Consider the following 19,830-nt stretch of genomic DNA (forward strand, 5'->3'; position numbering starts at 1 on the left):
TTAACTTTTTATCTTTCTTTAAAACATGCTCCATTGGTCAAGGCTGGATGTGAGATACTGGGGGGCTCTTAAGAAATTCTTCTCTTGTATGTCTGTTTAATGCCATTTTGCCAACCATTTTGAGATGATATGAACAGGTACTACATGGAAAAAAGTGGGTTGCCTCAGTAGTTACTGTGAGGAAAAATAAGTGATCGGACTACATAAAGACATTTCAAGGTTGTTTCCCTGGGAAGATTTTGTTTTAAATAATAATTTTTAAAAGTTATATAAATAAATTATGGGACTATAAACCTTTCAAGAGAGTTACAATTATTGAATCCGTTTCCAAACAATACTCCTGAAATAACTGCAGCAAAAGTTTACTTTCATCTCTAGCTACAGTATGTTTGTGACAAGAATCCGACACATGTAGTGGAACTTGCATTACAGCTGTCTCTTGAGGGCTGAACAAACTTGACAGTCCTGAGAGAATTATAAGGGCTTTATGATGACAACCTAGTGAAGGGAAAGGAAAAAAAAAAAAAAAAAAGGCTTGACTGTGAACAAAAGAGAACAAATACAAGGCGCTAACAGACAACTAAAGTGTATGTAAAGTGAAAGTCACAGGGGCTGAGGCTGGTGTTTAAAATTTAAGAAAATTCTACTGCATTTTGGACTTTTTTGGTTTTTAACCAAGAATCAGTTAAGGCTCGTAAATCCTCTGTTGCTAAATGGAATAAAAACCTCTTGGCATTTAATCACTATGAATTTTAACTCTATGGCTATGTCTGCATGCTAGATAATTGAAATATGAATATAGATACAATTTTCATCTCTAAGATACTAAGTATAGAGTGAAACAGATTCCAAACACCACATTCTGATCTGACAAAATTATTTAGTTGGCAGGAAGAAAACAGGAAAAAAAGTCTGTAACGAGTACTCTTGTATACACTTATAGCTTCATTGCTTCTGCTTTGCTTCACGGTCCTTCTACTTCCGTGTAGTAAATCATCAAATGAGATTTTTATATTGTATTTTATTGTATTTAAAGGATGAAATGAAGTTTGAGAGGTTCCTCAGAGTTCTTCTAATCTATTCCCTCTAGTATCCTTTTTAGGTTTTTTCCCTACTCTTTAGTGTCTGTTTTGGCTCCTGACCTATTCTCTCCAATCTTACTCATTTTTATAGAATATTGTTAATGAAGTGTGTACAATGTTGCTTGGGAAAAACATGCCACTGTGATTTTTCTTTATTTTTAAAGTGTGCTTGATTCCATCTAGCAGCTGCAGGCCCCTTTTTTCACAAAAGAATCTGATTACTGCGTGTGATTAAAATGAATTTTTCTTTATATGGCGAACTGTTTTTCCCAACTGTGAATCTGACGAGCACATGTTTTTCTGAGTATCAGTGTAATACTTCAAGTTGTAAAGACACAATCATCACAAGACTTTTTATTTACTATTGTTCAATACAAACAGTGTGGAGTGAAAGAAACTAATGAGGTCTTTGATAATCAATTCTTATCAGAAATGTCTTGGGCAGAATGTGGTTTTTCAATTATCAGCAGTTGTTCAGTAGCTGTACACAAGCTTTTTTTTATCTAGAAGTGCTGATTTTATCTTTATTTTAAGAAAGATTAACTTACATTTGAATGCTTGAAATGAAAACTGTTCCTACTTGGACTACTTTCTTGACAACTGGCATTATTTTATCTTGCATGATTTTACACGTAAGCACTGTCACATAACTATTGAACTAAATCTTTTGAAGGAAAAACGCAAAGGCAGGAAAGCCCAGGCAATTGGCATGTAGACGTTTGGGGAATTTGAGGGCAGGATATTTGTTTTTACGGAGTCTGTGAGAATAGAAGAGCAGGTAATGGGTAGAATAGCCTAGCCTTCTCTAGGGAAACGATGCTTCCAAAATTTGGAAGAAATTGGAAGAAAGCTCCTGGTTGGTGATGAGAAGGAGGAGGGAGAGAGGGAAAGACAGCCACCGAGACTGCTGATGTAAACAGTTGCATCCAAATATTAGCTCTGGCTTTTAAAAGGGACCAGTTGGAGACTGAACAGTTTGGGAAGCTGAGGCATTGAACCCATTTGGATTTTTGGATCTCTCCATCTCTACTGTGTGTACCTCAGAAATCAAGTCCTTTGGGGGTTTCTTTTGCCCCACAGTTGTAATTATTGAGGCAATGTCTTGGGGGGGGAGGGAGTGGTCCTAAAAAAGCGAAAGCAAACTTTGCCGTATAATACTGGTGGTTCAGAACAGATTGTTAATATATTTATGGTGTTTTAACTTGCCTAGAGAGAGCATAGTCAAAAATCTCTGAGCTCCGACTCACCTTGAGTTGACAGAACAAGTCAGTCAGTAATTAAGAGTTATCCCTTTGATTAAAGTATGGAAGAGAAAAGGGTAGTTTTCAAGAAGTGTTATACTTCACCTTCCCCAACATTTTTATTTTAAAATTTTTATTTAGACCTGTCTTATAAACTGTATAAAGCAGATTGTAAACTGGTGTCTATTTTCTGAAAGAAAGAATTCATAAACTCTATTTTTTTAATGTTGTACTTCAGAACCTCTTTCTGAAATCCAGAAGTAATATCATTGAATTGTATATTAATTCTAGGTGATAGGGAGAAATAATTTGTATATATAAAAGAAAGCTGCAGCTCGGTAGTTTTACAGAGAAGTGGGATGAGATGAGACTGTTGGAGAATCCTGGAAATGTTGTATCCAGTATCTGGGACCAGGCTCTCTGTTCGCTGCTACAGAGGAGGGATGATGCCCTGCCTTATACCCAAAAAAGAAATGTTAGGTTTATGTGAAGTTTCCTTATCTTTCACGTAAAGCACACTGTACTCACTTCTGCCCCCTTTTCGTAACTCTCCTAGTATGGAAAATGGGGAAACAGAAGAAAAAAGATTTTGTATTATATTTATGGTCTTAACATCTCTGGACTTGTCTTGCGTAGAAAACATATCCCTTTTAGAAAAGGCAGAGATGTATAGATTATACCCCATCTCAGGGGCTGCATCTTGAAGGTGTCTGGGTTAAGTCAGGGAAAGGTGGTGAGGGCACCTGGCTAGTTGATGTGGGCTAATGGGCCAAGTGGAAAACACAGGCTTCCCTTCGTCAGTCTGTCCATATGTCATTGGCTTTTCACGTTGAGCCTTTGCAGCTAAAGAAACGGTTTTCATGATTTGTGCTCAGCAAAAGAAAAAACAAGCAACTTTTTCAATGTGCCAAAACCACGGGCCAGGCACAGGACCAGCAATACTGACTGTTGTGTTGGAAATATTTACGGAAGGTGCTTTGCTGTAACTTTGTAACTTTGATTCCAAAATTGCTCTTAAGCAGCGTGTGTGTTTGTGCACCTGGTGAAAGTGGAGGAATGGAAGACAGTTTCACTAAAAAATGTACTAGGCTCTTGAGATTATGAAATAGGGAAGACTTTCTATTTAAAGGGTAAATATTACTACAAGGTAGTTTCAGACTCCCTTAGTAAGAGCCAGGATTCCCTAAAAATTGTCACATAGCACCATCTTCTGAGCAAACCCTGTAGTGCAAACTGTTAAGCCTAAACTGAATTAATGAGCTGCGATGGTCTCGGTACACTCAAGCAATATGAGAAAACCTCAGTATTCAATACCTGACTTTTCAAGCACTAAATTATGAGCAAACTTGTACCCAACTTGCTGAGGAAGAGGACTTGGATTATTAAGAAGTGGGTCTGTGTTTAACAGGTTCATATCTTCCCTAACTGAAAAATTCACTGACAAACACCAAGTAATTCTAAGGAAATTCACAATGAGAAAATCCTACGTAGAAAATGAAGTAGGTGTGACCCTGTTGATAAAAAGATCCCACGTTAACTGCACAGATTGACGGAACGCTGAGAAAGTTCCTATAAGCTTTGAATGTAGGCTATTCAATCCTTGGTTTCTGCAATTCTGAGACATCCAGCACTGATCAGTTGAGACTGTGGTTTAGAGAAATGTTTTATGCAAGAAATGAAAAAGTATATTCTATTTTTGCCTATGTTATTTTTCTTCATATTTTCTGCATTGCTCTTAATATCACAATTTTTTTTCTGGGCTATATATTTGGCAATACATTACGGGGATATTGCAATATTTTTGTCATCTATTTTGCAATGGAATAGAGCTTATGATGCTTTAAGCTTATGATGCATCCTTTAAAGCTTATGATGCTTTAAAGCTTGAAAATGATGTGACCAAAGGGTAGCAGTTTTATAAGTGCACACCAATTGAAGGGGTTATAGAAAACCAAGAGCAAAAAATCTAGAAAACGCGTACAAGAAAATTACCTCAGGTGGCCTCATATACATAAAAACTGAAAACAATATGCATACGAAATTGTAAAGCTCAGGAGAAAGGTCTATTTCCAGCAGAAAAGAGAAAACCTGGTTAGAGACGAAGGCCTTACAAGTGTGTTACTTTGATAATCTATGTCTATATCAGTCATACAATTGTTCTGAAGGATGCCTCACTCTCAAAGGAAGGAGAACAGCAGACGTTTCGGTTTCAGATGACTGCAGTTAAAGGTAGATGGTGTTCTGTTGATTGTTGTGACTTTTACTAGTTGTTGTCATTTCCTGGAATTTACTCAGCTGCTGTTGTGAAATTTATTCAGGGAAAGGGACAGTCTCCTTTTACCAAGCTCATCTATGGAACAGAAGATAAAGCAATAATCTGGTAACAGAACACCCATCTGTCATCTGACAATTCAAAAGCACTCTGATTTATTATGTCAACCAAGGTTGGATTTTGGTTGGTTGGTTGGTTGGTTTTTTATTTTCTGTATATTTTTCTGCTTACATCTAATGAAGAGAATGTGAGAGGCTGCCTCTTCAATGGATCAGGGAATGCCACCTAAATTACAGACAAAAGAAGGGATAACAAAGACTAAACATAAAATGGAGAAATCCTGCCTTGAAAAGCCAAAATCCTTATAGTCACCTAGATGATATCTTGATTTTGTATCCAGTTGCACATAGTCTTGCCCAAAATTATCCAAGTCTTCATATCCACTCCCCATTCCTCAACATTTTTTGTAACTTTCAAAATGCAGAAATAATTCGGGTTAAACCTTAGAGTATTTTCTTAACAATTCCTGTAAATCGAGACTTTCTTGGACATTGGGTTTGATTAAAACAGATTCATTCTCTCACCAAAAAGTACAAGGGGAATTGAAAGTGTCTTGTATTAAACTTCCTGCTGGAGTAACGTGCAAACACACTTTCACATACAGTTTTGCTATTTTTAAGTATAAAATATTAATCTATACTTAAAATACCATATTTAAAAGATCAATCCTGGACAGTCTTTCCCAAATGAGTTGTCCAAGCATTGAGTGGAGGATACATTTTCTTCTTAGTCATATATGATGGGCTTGTGAAAATCGTGATAATGTGAAGTTTGTACCATCCTTTTCTGTACACTCCATGAAGATGATTATTCATGTGCAAGAGAACAGAGTTTTTAATTCTTTTTGCGTATGTAGAATTACAATGGAGAAAAAAGTCCTCAGGGATGTGGGCATGAGGAAGAGAAGGTGTGTAACCTTTCATGACTCTATGTGCGAATGATGTAGCAGAGCTTTACTGAGAAGCGGGAATGGTTGAACATGGCATTTTGTTGTCAGATTCCTTTGGCAAGAGATGAGGTCAGCAGAGATCTTAAAGATAAAAAGAATATAGATTTACTGTGAAAAAAGCAGACCTTCATCTTTCGGGGGGGAAGTGGCAGTGAAAGGATTTGTTTTCTGATAAAATTCCCCCTTTCCTTGTAAGAGGAGACAGGGAATAAGAGGTGAGGCTTGAATATCAACTGTGGTTACTCTTAGCGTACAATCTCTTAGAAATACTACGTCAGTGGCGACTGTGACAGAAGTTCAGTTCAATCTCTCCAGGAATGAATTCTAATCAATAAAAATTTCCCCATGGGAAGAACCCGCACTGAAATGTACAAATAAATTCACTGCAGTTTATTCAGCACGCAATTTTTATGATGTCCAGGGTCAGAGAAAATGAGCTCATTTCAGTGCAGGATTTTGCTTTTGACGAGTCAGATACTGAAGCCCAGATATTTAGCATGTATTTATAGCATCATGCATCCCATCTCTAAATGAGTCTAGGGGCAGGTGGGAAGCAAAAAAATTACATCATGTAATAACCATGTACAGAAATATACATGTAGAAAGAGAGAGGATTAGCCTCACATGACACTTCATTGATTCCCTTCAAAGAAATTACCCTACCTGTTCCTTCCAGGCATGCGCAACCACTTGTCTCCTTTCGTGTTAAAAGATTTATTTTCACTCTTCAACCAATTCTGCATGTACCGTAGAAAAGCTGTTTTTGTAAGTTCCTCAACCAAGAAGGCAGAAAAAAGAGAAGGTGGCAGCACAAACTAGTTGACTAGGTAGCTCGAATAAGCTTCGAATTTCTATGAATCTTGTTGGCTTAGTGGAGATACTGTCCAAAACAGACTAGCCTATTAACTAATCTGGCTGCTGAAATAATTGCTCCCAAGTTGTTCCCTTAATGTACTTTGTCTACTATGGCATCAGGGAGATGATAATTTATTTTTTCTGTGACCATTGTAAATAGCTATAGTACTGCTTTCCTACCTTGTAGATGTGTTACGAAGATGAACTCTCCAGTAATGCAGTGACATTACTGAAAATAACATTGCTAAAGTAACGGAGGGGATTTTTCTGGGCTAGTTGGTTCTTATGCTCTTTGCCTAAATATCTCCTACTGGTAAACAGAGACATGATAGGGGTTAAGCTGAACCTTCAGTCTTTCCTAGAACTGATTTCATGGGGTAAGTGCTATCCCTGCTGCCCATACATTACATTATATCAAATATTGTTGCTGGTCCAGTTCACGTAGAGATTATCACCCAGTCCAAAGAGGAAAAAGGTGATTTAAGGGCCAGGGCTTAAAAAGAAAGAAAACACAATGATTTGGGCAAAAAAGAAATAGCACGAATAATATTCCGGCAGCGAGAGCCATGCACGGAGCAGTACAAGGTCAGAGACAAGAGAGGATGGCTCCCCCCACCCTTTGCGAGCAGCCAGCTGTGCCTGCAGCTGTCAGGGTGCCTCACAGGCAAAGATGCCCCATTACTGTTGCACCTACTCATGGTTGGAGAAACAGAGGAAACGTGAAGGGATGACACCTCATCAGAGAGTATCTCTAGCATTTCCTCTCACTTAATAATGTCCAAACATCTCCAAATTCTCTTCAGTTTGCTTTTCTTCTGTCTTCCTGTTAGGTGTCCAATTTCCTTTTGCGAATTGCTAGTTTCCTTTCACATGATTTTTCACTGCTGTACAAATAATATGGCAGAAAAAAAAAAACTAAAACAAACTTTAGTACTAAAAACACAGAGGAACTGCTTTCTCTAGAAAATTCAGTTGTGCCATTTTATTACTTAAATTCAAGTATCTGCTCAAATTTTTTGATGTTTTCTTGCACTTAAGATTTTAATGTCATGATAATTCTTGTCATCATTTCATCCTAAAAAAGATTATTTTGAAATTAATTCAGGATGTGAGTGTGCAATATTGCTCTTATTCTTTACAAGTTGAAATGAACTTTCATATCAACAGCTATTTGCAAAGAAGATTTGGCCTTAAACTTAAAATTTAGCAAGTGAAAATTTAGCAAGTGAAAATTTAGAAATTTACCAGTTACCGCAGCCTTGCCATAGAAATTAGTAGCCCATCTCATCACATAACACACACATGCAAATATTCACATACTCTGTCGCAGTGGTTGTGGTTCATGGTAGGAAGAGCTACTGAATTTATCAAAATGATAAATGTAGCTCCCTGCTGCAAGCTAAAAGAATGCTACAATTTTTCTTTTGTATGCTATTTTGTAAAGAAGCAAACCTCATGATGTGATTTCTTTAGAGAACAGTAAAGAAATACAGAAAGTGTAACTTTCTTCTAACACTCTTTGAGACTTTATTAAACTATGGACATGGTAGTGTATTTAAAGATACGTTTAAGAGGATTGTTTATATCTAGGTGTTTTTCCTAAGCGTCTCACGCCTCGTTTACTGATAAAGCATTTAATAAAATTTGCAAGCTGGAGGAGGGGACAAAGGCAGGGGAATTCTGTGTCATCTCTGCAGTCATAACATTTGCAAGCCCTGCGGCTCTCAAAGGCTGGTCCTGTGTGTTTGCCTTAAGGTACTCACCCAAGGTTTCTGTTCTTCAAACCTGACCTCTTCTGTGCTCAAGTCTTCATTTTCTTTCCTTACTGTAGCCTTGATTAGATTTTTAGGTATGGCTTTATATTTTGTAAACCACTCTACTAGCTAAGGACCCATGCCTGCTTTCTCTCACTTGAGGCTGTGTGCCTTCTTTTACCCCAAGCAAACTTCCAATTCCAAGCAAAGGCTCTATGAGAAAGACACATTGGTACTGCCAGTTTATCAGTGTCTGTTCTGATGGCCCTCTTGCACCTATCTTGACATTAGTTGCACGTTGTTGGTATAATTTCTATTATAGAGTTTTAAAAATGAGCATTCAATATCAGTGGTTTCCAAACAAGAGTAGAATAAATGAGGTTATACCGATTACTTGAAACAGTGACGTGCTGTTACCGGAGAACATGAGAAAAGCATGATTTAGAGCCTGAATGGTAAGCAATAGTGACCCTCTCCCTCTGATCCACACAAGTCTTTATTTCTATAAAAGGGTGCACCTGGCTGTTGCATGACCAAAGCAGGGATGGCAATGAATGGGGCAAAAATGTTACTATTTTTATTACTAAAGTTTTACAGTTAATATTTGCTGCAAAAAGATGTTCTAGGTAGGTGGTCAGACAGGTTCCCTATAGGACAGAGGAGAGAGAGAGATAAAATTAACATCGACCTCACATTCACAAACGCACATTCACTATGCAGGTTCGCTGTCAAGCTTGGTGGACAGCCCCCTTGCTTCAGATTATTGATTTGGTGGGAAATAAAAATACCTTCCTCCTCTGATGTGAATTCTCTAACCCGTGACCCACTAGCAGGTTTAGGGTTTGCTCCCCATTTGCTTGGCTCTTCGTGTTCTTTCAGGTTGGTAGGGTTTGGTTTTGGGGTTTTTTTTTTTTTGGGGGGGGGTCCCCCTGCACAAAAACAGATACAAAACAAAAATAGTCATGAAATAGTTTGTTTCCTGGCCCACCAAGCTAGCAAGAGATTTGTGTGTTGATCTAGGAATGCACAACTAAATGAAGGTAGTTCCAAGCTGATACATTGATAAGTTTCTATTGTAGGGCAGCCTCACGTAATGGCCCCAAAAGAAATAATCTTAAAATGTACGGTACTTTCAGCCCTCTGCAGGCGATCAACCCAGGATGCCAAGGGCTGGGGCCTGTGAGCCCCTTTCATAGGAAGGGCATCCTGACATGACAGTATTGGTAACTATTTTTGACTCGAAGGAAAAAAGATGAATTTTATCTAAAAAGTGCTAGAAGGTAGGTAAATTTAAGTTTATGCGGACCGGATGCAGTGAGGACACTAAGACAGGATCTTTTGTTTTTTTACAGTACAAAAATGAAATTGATACTTCTGTGCTTTCTACTCTTGAAAAGATGTAAAATAAAAACCACAAAGTTGTTAAAATATAGTCTAAATTTTCTTAGCAGAGAAAGTTTATTTGAATGTAGCATGCTATATAGAAACATAATTGATTTTTAAAGTTAAAAATGTTTTTCCTTTTATAAATATGCTTATGAGATTTCATCTTTAGAAACATTCAATAGGATTAATACTATAAATTTTTTAAAATAGCATATTGCTGAATTCTGAAAACACAGTATTCTATCAGGAAAGTTAGTCTACATGTTCAGAGAATTTTCATCTCTGTCCTGAATTTTCTGATACTGACAAAAAAACAACGTAACAAACACTAAAGTAGATACTGTCCAAATACTGCGCTTTACAGCATAGAATATCTTACATACATTCTTTTTCTAAAATACACTTTCAGCATTTGAAATTATTAAAAAATGACATTAATGCAAAACAAATCAAAACCTTCATTAGAAATTGGCACACAAAAAGAAAATATCATGCATGTGGCATATTATGTGCTGGGTTTAAGTGATTCTTTTCCTGTTTATTCTTGATTCTTAGCGTTCTCTTAATTTCAAATAAAACATAAACATGCGTGTATAAATGGTATATAACATTACACAGTGGATGTGGGTTTTTTTCTTACCATATTTCTACTGTACATGAGAGAAAGCTGGTAATCTTCAGCTGAGGTCAAAGATTGTCATATCAATGTGATATAAAAATTTCTTTTTGTAAGTTATATTCAAGGAATGTAATTACATGATTGTTTTAAAATTTAATGCATGGTGGTTATCCCAAGAATAGTCAAATTAGTTTAACACATACCGACAGATGGTTAGTGGGCAAAGACAAATCCATGAATAACCTGACACACGGATCAGCGTTAAAATATCACATATCTATGCACTGTGAAAATGATTGCAAATTATATTAGCATTGTGTTTTGACAAAAGAGATTTCTTTCTGTTGGCACATACTTAATAACATGATGATACCTTAGCCCTACTATTTCTTAACTGCTAAATATGGGTATTCTGTCACAGTATTAGCAATGCCAGAGGTTGAACAGCAACCAAATTCTATGCTTCTCCGATTTGATTTTAAAGCTAATTTAGTAATTTAATTTCTGAATATAGAAATGAAGTTACTTCCGCAGAGAATATTCTGGTGCCAGTGATATTTATGGGCAAATATTTCCTTCTGTGCGGTTCTCTTTTGAAGGTGTTTCTCTCTCACTCATTTTCATTTACTAAAAATATAAAAGCTCTTTTTATAAACATTAGCATTACTGCCAACATAGAAAAGAAAAAAGTTCATGAAATCTTATACACCCATTTATCACTTTACTACTGCATTTTATAAATAACAGATACGCTTTTGTAACAAACCTGAACCATTTAAACATATTATTGATTTTTTATGTATTAGGTATAATAAAATAATTCACTTATGCAAAATGCTCTGATTTTTGTAAAGCAGGAAGACACTTTTGTGCTCTAATAGCATAATGGCTCAGAGACAAGTATTCTCGCTAATGGAGGGCTGCTAAGGTGTGTGTAGTCTGTACTGCTTTCTGGAAATGTTTATCATCTTCATGAATCTCCACTCAAAGTTTAGCTTCACAATATTTATAGTCATCAGGGTAACTTCACAACAACAACACATGCTCCAGCCCTTCCAATATTGACAGGAACTTCCTAAAAAAGGAAAAAAAGGAAAAGGAAATGGAGGCAACGTTTTTAGTAGACTCCTATGGATAGGACTAGAAGAAATTACTTGCAGATTAAAAGGAAAGATATTTGTTTATTCAAACTAATGTACTGCTAAAAAAATTAGATTTAACTAGAGCTCTGAAAACACCGTTTTGGCTTTTTGGGAAAAGGCTTTAGCAGCTGCTGAGAGTTACAGGAGTGTGGGCTGGTGCTGCTGCTCTTAACTTTTGTAAAAGACCTTCATATCCTATGTTCCAAAACCGTGGACTGTGTCGCTACAAAAGGATCTTGACAGTTTTAAATATTTCCTCTTGGTCTCAGTGGTGATGGTCATAAATATGAGCACTTGAACAGTGCCTCCAGTAGAGGGCATTGCTGGCAAACACATGCCAGCTCCGAGAACGGCAAATTTAAGCACTTGAACCACGAACTGGTTTGTGCAGCCTGGTTCGCTTGCCCATGCGCTGCCTCCACCCTTTAGTCTGAAAAATTGTATGCAGTTATTTCACAGGAGAGGCAACCGATATTTTATACAAGCCCACCTACGGTATTACCGTATTCTAACATATCATTTTTCACAAAACAGTGATAATTTTGCAACATAATCATTTTTGCTTTGCCCGTTATTTGGACAGAATTCTTCCTATCTGCAGGAAGAATTCCTATTATTTATTAGGTAATTCTTCCCATTACCTCTGTCCACTCATTATTTTGAGCATCGTAGGACTCCACGGTATCCAGGTACGTATGGCCATCGTAGCCCCCAACAGCATATAATCTGTCCCCCAGAGGACAAATTCCGACAGCATCCCGAGGTACGCTCAAGGGGGCCACTGTTGTCCAAGCATCTGTTTTAGGATCATACCTAGGATGTTTGATGATCAAAATTAGAAAAATACATTGTAGAAATGCATTTCAAATATAAATTACTGACATTTACTTCTTTTCTCCTGTATTGTAGTTCAGCTTACACCATGAACTAGTATAGAGAATTATAATGTGATTAAATATTTAATTTAGCCACTAGAGGGGTCTTCAAGCACATGAAAAATGCCCATATTTTTGCTTTTTGATTACAGTCTCTCCATTTCAATCGGATTAAACAATCAATACATTTTGAACGTAAATGAGGCCTGAGGGAATGATAGCGTGGCCATCAGTTGACTCAGCAAAGTTAATTTCAATATATCCTTTCTTCTTTCTCCATAGAGATTTTTGTTTTCTGTTTCTCGTCAGAACTAATGTTTTCAGAAAATTTCGCTGTAAAAGAAGTTAAATATCTCGTATAGTTGATAAAAGTTTGTAACACAATATGCGTGGCAGTATTTTACATCAAGGTTGATTTTATTTCCGATACGTACTCAGTCAATTTCCAATATAAATTCAAGTGAATTCCGGGGTAGTTCCAGCTTTACACCATCTAACTGAGAACAAAACTTAGACATTGTTATTCACAACAGGGAGTTGAATGCTTGCTCAGTTTTCCTTTCTTGTCCCCAAATGACACAAGAGTGTCATTAAACAGCCAGAGGAGTTGTCCCCACTCATTATGTTCCCTCCTCACCCAGGGTGTTCTCCTGTCCTCCTGCACTGTGCCACGAGCCACCACAGTGGCAAAGCAACACTGGACACGCAATACTTCTGTTTCTGAAAAGAAATGTCCAGTATTTGCATTTTCTTAAGAACTGTGCTCATCCGTGGAGAACACAAAAATGGGATTAAATAAGGATCAGATAAAGAGTATTTTCATTTTGAAAAGTAATTACTTTGAGAAATGGATATAAAGCCAAGATTGCAGTGCTTACAGTTGTGTGCTACCAAAATCGTGAGGCCAATGTATTAATGTGCTGTTTAGTTTTAAAGTGTGAATTCAAGCTAACGTAGTTTGCTTTGGTGCACGTTTACTTTTTTTTTCGCTTGCTAAATCAGACCCTTACCATATGTTTTCGCCTGATTTCCTGTAGCAACATAGTTTCTTACAGAAACAAGGCTCTTCCTATCAGAGTCCTCCATCAGAAAATACCTGTGTAGTGACTACTGCCTGTTGGAGTATGTGATATTTATTATACTTTTAACCTTTTAGTCAATATCAGCCAAATTATTGGAGGAAGAGACAATTGAAAAGTATTTCGTTCCTACACTATATGACACAACTAGCCCAAACCTGGCTTTTGGTACTTGACAAACAGACAGGTCACATGCTGAATTTGTCTTACTTGTTGTCTTTACCTGGCTCCTGGGCAGCTCAAATAGAAGGAGGAGCTGGGAGGAATTCGCTTCTGAGGGTTAATTGTTTTCTTATCACAAGAGCATTGGAAATCAGTTATTCTGCCTAAAATACTATTTGAAAAAGCATAATATGTTTTACAAACTTAACATTCCAATTGTGAAGAGATTTCCCTTGCTACTATACATTATTTTATATTGCCTTCTTGGAATGTAAAAAAAAAAAAGAAAAAAAAAAAAATCCTTACCTTTCTACACAATCAGAAAGTCGAGAACAGTGGTTGGAAGCAGGTGCATCGTGACCTCCCACGGCGTATAAAAACCCATTGTACGTTGCAACGCCAACGCCTCCTCTTCTCTTGGACATCGAGGCGCATATACTCCACTTGTTTGTGTGCGGATCGAAACACTCCATTGATTTTAAGCAGGAGCTCCCATCTCGTCCACCAACAGCATACAGTCTGGGATAATCACCCACAAGAAGGCAAACAATTTCAGTCTTTAGCCGCTCATTTTAATAGGAATTTTATTTGGTTAACTTCATTCAGACCACTTTAAAACTACCATTATGCCTGTTATTTGCTATCTGACAGCTACGCTCTGGAACTTTCTTTGCACAAAGGGTTTTGCATGCTGCATGAATGAAGTTATATTCTTCATTTGCAGTGTAAATATTCAAGAAGTCATATATGAAAATTAAGCTTAAAAATGCATGTCAGTCTCTTTAAATATGAGCTATAGATGGAATTTAATTGAAAGATGCCACATATGTTTGAACCATAAGGGTAGTGTTCCCTGTGACAGGCTTATGGAGTATTTGACGTCTTAGTATCGCATTAAGCATTTTTCCTACACTGTTAATATGTAAATGAACTTTAATAACGTCATTACAGATCAAAAACATATGTCGAAAATATATTAAATATATTTTCCTCAATGTTTGTATTTAAGAAAATCTGCTGGACAGAAGTTACCGTACAGGTATGTCATCTTGTCTGTTCAGCCTAAAGGCGCTTAGCAAACAACTGGAGATTTAAACCAGCTGATGTAAACATGATGAAAACGTGTAAGAATAAATGGTGGAAATCCACATTAAGAAGCATGGGCGTTCTGTGGCTTTTTGTCAATGAATTTTACAAAGCCTGAATTTCTTTTGTATTTCAAGCTAATTTGGGTGCTGCTAGGCTATGATAGTATGCATGCTGGATGTAATAGCAGACGCGTTTAGATGTTGAGTGTGCCAGTTATTCAGGTCCCTTTCAAATCCTGGCTATTACTTACTGCATAAAATTGAATTTACTTAGTGCAACTAATTAGAGACCTAGGGAACACATGGACTTTCCAGAGTAAGTCACCTAAAACAGATCAGTTGGATTTTGCTTGAGAAGGGCCTGTTTTTCTCCAGTCACTGGAAGAATTTGTAGACTGCTCTGATGTATAATTTAACTAGAAAATTCTTGACCACTGTTAGAAGAATACAAAATTTTTAGCTCTCTCCCAATGTTTGTGAATGGAAGACAGACTTGAGTTCTGCTGTGCAGTTTGTTGCTTGACCCATAAAAATCTCGAGGAGTTGATTTGTTTTCTTTTCACATCATGCCATTAGATACAGTCTACTTGTTTACACAGCTTTCACAGAGAGAGGAAATCACTGTATATACAAAGAGATTGGTTGAGATTTTTTGTTTTCCGTAATGTGTCTAGAAACATGGTAGTGTTTCCCATTCTCTAAGGAAAAGAACAAATATACCGTTATTGACTGATGTTTTCAATAGACCATTTATTGGTCAAAAAGTGTTCCTCCACAGAAACTTAAAGTTTTTTCTGGTGGGGTTGAATAGAAAAAAATATGGCATGACTTAGAGAAACAGGAAATGGAGAAGCATTCTGCTTGGTCAGGCCGCAGCAGTAGCACTGAATGACGGACATTTGATCTTGGCTTCCCCTGGTATGCCAGAAAGTGCATCACTAGATTAACAGACGTGATTTAAGCCAGGCTGGAGACAGCTTCTATCGGGAGAGATTGAGAACAGAGTCAGGATCAGGCTGGATTTCCTCTTTGACAAAGTGGTTTCCTGCATGTCGCTATGGGAGGTACCAACAGCAGTTTCTGGTGAAGTTTATGCTGAGAACATTTCCTCTGAGATACAACAGGGACTCAAACAGGCAGGTCTGCCTCTCTTGGACTTTTGAGTTAAAGATTAACACCATGTCATGTTTGAATGGAAAACCCTGACTTGTATGTGAAGAAGTTTTGCATTTGCAAATATCTGTTTGCGGACATCTTTTTTTCTGCTCTTTCTCTTTCTCTTTCTCTGGAATTTAAGAAGTGAACAGGGTAGCCGCTGAGAAAGTTTCAGAATAACTGCAGTTGTCTGCCTGCAACTGTAATATTCCCGGCCCCTACAAACTGTCATTGTTAAGAGCTTTCCACAGATTTAAACAGCTTTCCTGGAGAGATGGTCAATGCCCCAAGCCTGTCAGTGCTTAAGAGGCATTTGGACAATGCCCTTAACATGCTTTATCTTGGTCAGCTCTGAATTGGTCAGGCAGTTGGACTAGATGATCGTTGTAGGTCCCTTCCAACTGAAATATTCTATTCTATTCTAAATAAGAAGGAAGGTTGGCTCAAGTCATGCTCTCCAACATAACCTGGGGCCTTTTACAAGGCTTTTGTATTTCGAGCACCAGACTAAGTTGCTGAAGAAGGAAAACAGAATTCTGTTAGGCGTTAATTTATGAATTGTTCTTCCTCATGCTGAAGTACAACTACTTTCAAATAGGAGCGTACAACAAGCTGTAACACACTGTTCAATACAGGTTGCACGCTAGATTCATACATGTGTCTCTTCCCATGTAAAAATGCTGGAATGGCTTTAGTGTCTTAGGAGGATGTTTAAATAAGTTTTGAAAATCTTGTTGGGAAAACCAATGTACAGTGAACACATGATCTCAGTATATTTAAGCAATAGATGAAGGGCAGGATAAATCTGGGTAGGATAAGACTTATAGAAGGCTGTTTATTCCATACCTAATTATTAGACTTGTCTTCCACACATTGAATACATTTAACCTTTCAAAAATTATTCTTGACTGGGAACTTGTATGTTAAAGTTGTAGATGCATGCAGGAGATGTAAAAAGAGAGGAATGACTTTGTTTCTGTACAAGTTCTTCCAAATGGTGCTTCCTTAGACACACTGATTTTAAAATGTAAACGTAAACTTGGAATATTTTTTTAAAGTAGCTGATCTTATATCCCCATAAGTTATATTCTAGGTAAAGTTCTGATATGCATATAATAATATTTTCAAGTGGCTATAACTTAAAAGGGCTGAAATATGTCTAAAACATGACTGCAAGTTTGAAAACAATTTACCACACAACAGAGGAAAAGCTTTTCTTTCTTATTTTTGTGCATCACATTTTCTCTTTGTTATCTTGAGGTGATTAATTACTAGAAGATTGGAAAGAAAAATTAAGAAACTGTATTTCCAAGGAAGGAAGCAAATGAAAAACCAAAGAGAGTTTTTCCTGTTGACATACTTGCTATTTAATGCTGCAACCCCTACGGTGCTTCTAGGGGTTGACATGCTAGCCACGTAATTCCATTGCCGTGCTTGTGGGTCCCATCTTTCTACGGTATTAAGGTAACTCCATCCATCGTGGCCACCAACAGCATACATTGGTCCTTCAAGCATTGCTACTCCTTAAAAGATAGAATTAGGGACAAATTACAGTATCTAATAATTTCAGTGACCAATAGTGTATTAACTTCATACTTTAATTCCCTGTATGCAGATAAGCAATTTCAGTTGGTTATTAAACTACCTAAAAGCTGCCTTGTCATTTGGCAGAATAAACAAATATAAACAAATTACTTAGTAGTTTTCTGAATAAGCATTATCTTTTGCCAAAAGATTAGAGGAAAGCTGCTTTAGTTCTGATGTTCTCTTCTTGGACTTTTATCTCTTCCACTTCTGTTGATCTTGCTCTGAATCAATTTGAGCCCTTAAATGAGAAGCAATGCCATTCTTTTAAAGAAAGGCAAAGATTGAGCCAGGCAATGAAATATATGCCCAAACCAACCAACTATCCCTTATGCTGAGCCAGCTGAAGCTCTGTAGTCCCACCAGCATGAAGCCTGAGTGGGTGGGTAGCTGGCTGTCCTTACGAGCTAAAATACCATAACATTTTAATGCCTGTGAGGGGAACACACTTTTGGATAAGAGCTGGCTTGTATCTGTTGTCCTTGAGGCACAGCAGAGTGAACTTGGCTGCCTCTGCAAAGCTCTGTGTGGACATATCCCGTGTCATTGTCCTTCTCCAGAGAGAAAGGCTCTGGTGCCTCCCCTTTGGGGAGCTGCTGCTGCCACTGCCGTCTGCTTCCTTTGTTAGGTAAGGCAAAATGTTTGAATCTGGCTGCTTAAAAGTCTTCTGAATCTGTCTTTTCAGGCCTAAATATACATGGCCTGATTTTTTCAAAAGTGCTAACTCTCCACAAAATCGCGCTGAAGCTAATAGGAGCTGTAAGTGTAAGGCAGCTTTGCAAACCAGGCTGATGCACAGATAGAAGCCTAACTTTGGGCACTCAAATTTACCGCTGTGACCTACTTGTTGGGTAGAATTATGCCCCTGCAGTTGGTAATTATAAAGACCTCAATGAGAATTATTTAATCTGGTTTGTCTTCTTTCCCTTTGCTACCTACTAGTATAAATTTGACTACTTTTATAAATTTGACAGACTAGCTGGTAAGAACCCTACGCTATACTTTCTCCTCCAAGTGGTGGAGAAGGTGATATAGGCCACAAAGCTTTACCGAGTAATTCTGGATCAATCTTTTTCTATTATTCATTAAAATAAAAATATTCTATGTCATTTGAACTTACCAATGATTTCAAGCAATACCTGTTTCTGTAAACTTAAGAGAAGCCAGCTTTTTCATAAGAATTGTGCTATACAAATCATTCAGAAATTATCATATTCCCTCCCTTACAGTCTCCTCAATTGTAAACTTATCCTTATTTTTTTATAGTTCCAGAAATAAATTCTAGATTTCATATTCATATTATTAATTCGCTGTGAATAATATTAAGGATTATTGTGCAGTAAAGACCCATAGATACTGAGCCATGGCAGAGCTCTGTAAAACTTCTTGTAATTACAACATTGAAATCAGTGAGGTTGTACTTATTTCCTTACTGCAATGTTTTCTTCAGTGTGAGTAATTCTCTGATCTGATTTTCAGAGGTGTTTGGTACCTATGGGCTTAACTTAAGTCATAATTTTTAAAAAAAACTGAAAACCAGATTGTTATTCTATTGCAAACATATCCCTTGACCACTAAATTGGACAAAGACTTGATTATTTTCACCGTTGCTTTTATACTGGAATTTTCCAAAAGCCCAATTAACTCTGGAAGACCAGTGCAAGTTAGGTGAATACTAATAAATATCGCTGGCATAAAATTATGGCAATAGGCAATTCTGTCTTTGAAAAATATCTTCTACAAATATTGCCACATGTTATTAAATGCTTTAAAATTTATGTCAACAGTGTTTGTGTCAATCAAAATTCATTTGTATATGATCCAAGGTACTTACAAAGAAAGAGCACCTCTTACCTAGGCCATGTCTGTGTGTTGACATAGGAGGCATTATAGTCCAAACTTTGGTGATAGGGTTGAAACATTCAACAATGTTAGAGGTTTTCAGACCGTCTCTTCCTCCCACAATATAGAGCTTATTGTCAATTACTGCAACTCCAAACTGTAATCGTCTGCCATTCATGGTACCAATTTGTATCCAACTATTAGTCCTAAGGTCATATTTTTCAATTGTAGTGGTACCTGTTAAAAACGTAAGTATTATGAGATAACCAGGAACTGATCAGTGCCCAGCAGTCAGTAGTCGGTACAACCCAAAACATTATTAAATTCTAAAACATTGAAATTCTGTGTGTGGACTTTTACTATGGCTCCCTAGAACGTCAGTTATGACACGTGAACCTAGTGAGAAAGCTGCACTAATTGCACGCATATATAATTGTCAAATTTATGAGAATAAACTGGTGGCAAGAAGATGCAAAATTAAATGCCAATGAATTTTTTAGTACTGAAAACTTTGGAGATAAGTTACATCTGTTACTCATTTAAGTCCCATGAGGGTAGGTTTTTTGTGGTTTGTGGTTTTGTTTCATGTTTTTTTAATTTCTTATGAATATGGTACCTCACAACTATGTACTCTTTAACCATGTTTGTGCTTAAACCATTAGTGACATCAAAAACTGAAAATGTA

The 19,830-nt window shown here is 37.1% G+C and overlaps 1 protein-coding gene across 1 annotated transcript in view; it reads right to left on the bottom strand.

Annotated features, from left to right (window-relative positions):
- Positions 1-11,233: 11,233 nt before the first annotated feature.
- The window catches only part of KLHL4 (kelch like family member 4), a 45,267-nt gene continuing 36,670 nt past the window's right edge, over positions 11,234-19,830 (bottom strand). Inside the window, exons 7-11 of the mRNA XM_075513067.1 lie at positions 19,158-19,382; positions 17,080-17,242; positions 13,783-13,995; positions 12,002-12,173; positions 11,234-11,293 (exon numbers count right to left, since the gene is read on the bottom strand). Of these exons, the coding sequence (XP_075369182.1) occupies positions 11,234-11,293; positions 12,002-12,173; positions 13,783-13,995; positions 17,080-17,242; positions 19,158-19,382 (833 nt within the window). The remainder of the gene's footprint in view (positions 11,294-12,001; positions 12,174-13,782; positions 13,996-17,079; positions 17,243-19,157; positions 19,383-19,830) is intronic.

This window comes from Mycteria americana, chromosome 10, assembly GCF_035582795.1.
Source record: "Mycteria americana isolate JAX WOST 10 ecotype Jacksonville Zoo and Gardens chromosome 10, USCA_MyAme_1.0, whole genome shotgun sequence".
NCBI lineage: Eukaryota > Metazoa > Chordata > Aves > Ciconiiformes > Ciconiidae > Mycteria > Mycteria americana.